Source organism: Glycine max, chromosome 15, assembly GCF_000004515.6.
Source record: "Glycine max cultivar Williams 82 chromosome 15, Glycine_max_v4.0, whole genome shotgun sequence".
NCBI classification, from domain to species: domain Eukaryota; kingdom Viridiplantae; phylum Streptophyta; class Magnoliopsida; order Fabales; family Fabaceae; genus Glycine; species Glycine max.
In genome coordinates, this window is record NC_038251.2 from 18,081,138 (window position 1) to 18,085,449 (window position 4,312).

At 40.2% G+C, this 4,312-nt stretch overlaps 1 protein-coding gene across 1 annotated transcript; it reads left to right on the forward strand.

Moving 5' to 3' along the window:
• LOC102666217 (protein MAINTENANCE OF MERISTEMS-like) lies at positions 1 to 2,077 on the forward strand. Its single transcript, XM_006598358.1, has 5 exons — positions 1 to 375; positions 471 to 1,130; positions 1,212 to 1,490; positions 1,518 to 1,802; positions 1,883 to 2,077. The coding sequence occupies exons 1-5, from the start codon at positions 1 to 3 to the stop codon at positions 2,075 to 2,077; spliced, it is 1,794 nt and encodes a 597-aa protein (XP_006598421.1).
• The last annotated feature ends 2,235 nt before the right edge of the window (positions 2,078 to 4,312 follow it).

Below are 4,312 nucleotides of genomic sequence, written 5' to 3' on the forward strand. Positions count from 1 at the left end.
ATGGTTAGAACACGAGGTTTAGGTCGTGCGTTAGGAGCTAGTAAAGGTAGAGGCATTAATGAGGATGCGCATCAGGTTGATGTTCCTCGGCGTCGCAGGCCTACTGCTTCAGCATGTAGGCAACGGGTTTGTCTGCGTGAGGACGTCACAGAGAGACCTGAGGATGTGCCTCAGTCGCATGAGGATGTTCCTCATGTGTCTGATGCCACCCCAGAGATGACAGGCGCCGCCGATGCTGTTCACACAGAGGGAATGGCTACTGATGGGAGCTTGGGGTCACTTGCTGCAGATGAGGGATTCCCCGGTGGACCACGCGACCCATCGATTTTGACCGGTTTTGCTGAGCATGTCACACACAGCATCTGGAGTGGCCAGGTACGTAGTTTTTAATGTTGACTAATTACATAAAAATTATTTGTAGTTGGATCGTTTTTTATATACACGTTATTATAAATTGTTATTCAATTTAGGAACAACTTGATCTGAAGTTGGTCTCCCATGGTAGAAAAGTAGATAAAATTGGGAGACTAGCGCCTCAGATCGAAGGCATGATTGATGCCACCGAATTGAGTCCACTGATCAGGTGTTCTATTATCACCACTGATCCTGGACTCATATCCGCCTTCATCGAGAGGTGGCATCGCGAGACTAGCACGTTCCACCTGCCAGTAGGCGAGTTGACGATCACGCTGGATGACGTGGCGTCACTCCTACACGTCCCCATCACTGGCGCGCTGCATAAGTTCGAGCCGCTGGTTACTTCAGACCCGATTGGTCTACTGACGGAGCTTCTTGAGGTCAGTCATGAGGAGGCTACATTTGAGACTCGACAGGCTGGTAGGCCTCATGTCCGGTTGGGGTGGCTTCAGGACTTGTATGAGAGCCAGTGCAGGGCCAGACGATGGGTTGTAGCAGCCCGAACGTATCTGCTCCACTTGGTGGGTTGTACTCTTTTCGCCAACAAGAGTTCAACCCATGTACATGTCATGCACCTAGAGGCTTTCAGGGACCTGGCCCAAGTAGGGGGATTCTCCTGGGGAGCGGCTGCATTAGTTCACATGTACGAGCATCTGAATGACGCGTCGCAGGCCTCTACACGGCAGTTGGGCAGTTATATTATACTTCTCCAGGTACTTATTATTACTGATAATTTAAATTGAAGTAGCATTGAATCCCTTTTTTTTTTATTGATGTTGACTATGTGTTTGTAGTGCTGGATATACGAGCACTTTCCTATAGTGCATACATGCGTCGTTCATGATGCTTATGATGAGGGGAGCCCACGGGTCTGCAGGTGGCTTACGGGTAAGGCTCATATGACGGGGATCAAGGGAGCCCCGTATCGGAGACGTCTGGATGCCCTGACTGTGACTGACGTGTGTTGGATGCCCTATGCTGAGCACCGGGGAGTCAGGGGCTTTGACTTGATATCGTCGTACACCGGCCAGCTCAGATGGGGTCAGATTGTGGTGTACGTTCGACCTGAGCGGGTTCTTTGACAGTTTGGCTATCTTCAGACGGTCCCTCCGCCGCCGATTTGTGATTCTTTGACGGGTGATGATATAGATGACCGGTGGTTGCATTTTTCAGACCATTTGGTGCTTTCAGGGGAGCTCTGTGTAGTTCCTGGACCAGTGGCGCCAGACTACATGAAGTGGTTTTTTCAGATATCGCACACGTTTGTCACGCGAACCGAGGAAACTGCTGAGCCGAGACATCCACCTCCCCCTCATGATGAGGAGTTCGTCGAGCCACCCATCCCCGAGGTTTCAATCGCGTCCTATCTCCCTACGCATTCAGTGGTAAGCATAACTTCTGTAATTTCTCATAATTTAAATTTTTTAAAAATGTGATACTGACTTTGTTATTTTGACTGTGACAGGTTGACTGCGAAGGATGTCAGGGGATGGCTGAGGATTTAGGAGCGATTGCTGAGGATTTGGAGCGGGTCATCAACCTCAGGATGGTCACTGAAGGCACTGACTTATATGACATCATGACTCATTGTCTGAGGAGAGCTAGAGGTGACGCCACAGATGAAAGTCTTAGGCCACACCAAAGACGCTGCATGGATTAGAATTTATATTTTTATTGTACTTAAATTATTAATTTTAGTATTTGTTTATGTATGTGATAAAACACATTTACTTGCATCATTTATGATTTATGTTTGTCTCTCTATAAATATATGCTTTGAAATTTAAATATAAACCACACACATGAGTCACATTTATAATTGTATTTGAATATATGAAATAAAAAAGATAAAATAATTTAACAAGGAGATTTTCGCCTGCTTTGTAATTTAATATCAATATATAAATATTATTTGTTTTAGGAAAAGAAAAAAAATTGTCATGTAGAAAATAATATGTTATTCCATTCATTCAAATATGGAAAGAAAAAATAAAAATTATGACATCACAATTTTATTAAAGAAAAAAAATATGTAACATAAACTTATTATTTATAGTATTTATTTTAGGAAAAGATAGTATTTTAGAATTAAAATAGTATTTAATAAATAAAATTAAGTTGTATCAGTATTTATTACTTTTTTAGTAGTAGTAAATATTTGCCTTTATAAAAAAATTAGTCACTGATAAAATTGATTTATATTTTAAACCAATGTTATGGTGACTAACAAACTTTTAAAAAATAATCAAAACATCTCTATTTTTTGTTTTTAGTACATCTGGTTTTTTTAGAAGAAAAATTGATGTAAAACCATTTTGAATGTGAGGTAAAATTAATTTATCCCAATTTTGGTCAAATTTTCTTTGTTATTAAAATTTAATTTGTAATTTAAATGTTAAAATTTATAACTATTCTGAAATTATATAATTTAACCGTATATATGCGTACAGTAAAGACATTTAAAAGTTGGTTTTGGGCCTGTTAGAAACATGCCTAAGTATCCCTGTTCGGGCTTTTTTTAAAATTATGTGGGAGCCGCTTGAGACTGTCGAGGGTCGCTATTTGTCATGTTTGCACATCAAGGAACCCAAAAAAATAAAAGCAGTGCCCCGTTCCATCGAATCAGACATCAAACCGAGGCACCAAAAATAAATAAAAAAGTTGGTTTTGGGCCTGTTAGAAACATGCCTAAGTACCCATGTTCGGGCTTTTTTAAAAATAATGTGGGAGCCGCTTGAGACTGTCGAGAGCCGCTATTTGTCATGTTTGCACGTCAAGGAACCCAAAAAAAATAAAAGCAGCGCCCCGTTCCATCGAATCGGACATCAAACCGAGGCACCAAAAATAAAAAAAGTTGGTTTTGGGCCTGTTAGAAACATGCCTAAGTACCCCTATTCGGGCTTTTTTAAAAATAATGTGGGAGCCGCTTGAGACTATTGAGGGCCGCTATTTGTCATGTTTGCACGTCAAGGAACCCAAAAAAAATAAAAGCAGTGCCCCGTTCCATCGAATCGGACCTCAAACCGAGGCACCAAAAATAAAAAAAAAGTTGGTTTTGGGCATGTTACAAACATATAACTAGCATTCAGTTGAACACAAATATAACAATTTGGACAAGCTAGTCAATTTGTTCACGCAACAATTCATTAATTACATGAACTTAAATCCAATCATAAATATAGATAAATAAATATTACAAGTTCAGTGTCCGGTTAGGTCTACGTGCATTGTATTAATTGTCATTAGGCTTAAGTAGTGTTGCATTCTACCTACATATGCAGTTGGCCATTGTTTTGCCTCCGGATACGAAATGCTTGACCACAACAACGCCATAGGCGATAAGGGACAATGATCTTTCAGATAAACTTGTGTTAAGTGAAATTACAATAATAACTTAGACGAACAAACCAACTCATTCAATAATTGAAATTATTTGAGTAAATGAATTTTCAATGGATCTGAACAAAATGACTGTCAAACACATGACCGACGCATATCATGCGGTGCGTAGAAGAATCGGCCAGTGGTCGACTTCTGAGAGGAAAAAATGTGAAGCTTTGTTGTCGTGACAACGATATAAGGATTACATTATATCTTGACGCAATTACATATCCCATATCCGTTATATCCATCCATTTGTCCATACTAACCTAAATCACAAAAAAAATACATGTGTCACTCATGTAAACATTATTTATATAAATAAAAAGCATAAAACACATACCTTGGATAACCCATCCACGTGTAGGGACAACCTCAGCTGTTCATATCTCTCCGTGCCACCAAAGATCTTTATGTAGTCTTGCGACCATTTGCCAAGTTCTTTAATCAATTCGTTACGCATCACGGCCCAACACTCTTCTCCCATACCTAACAAAGCAAAAATTGATCGATA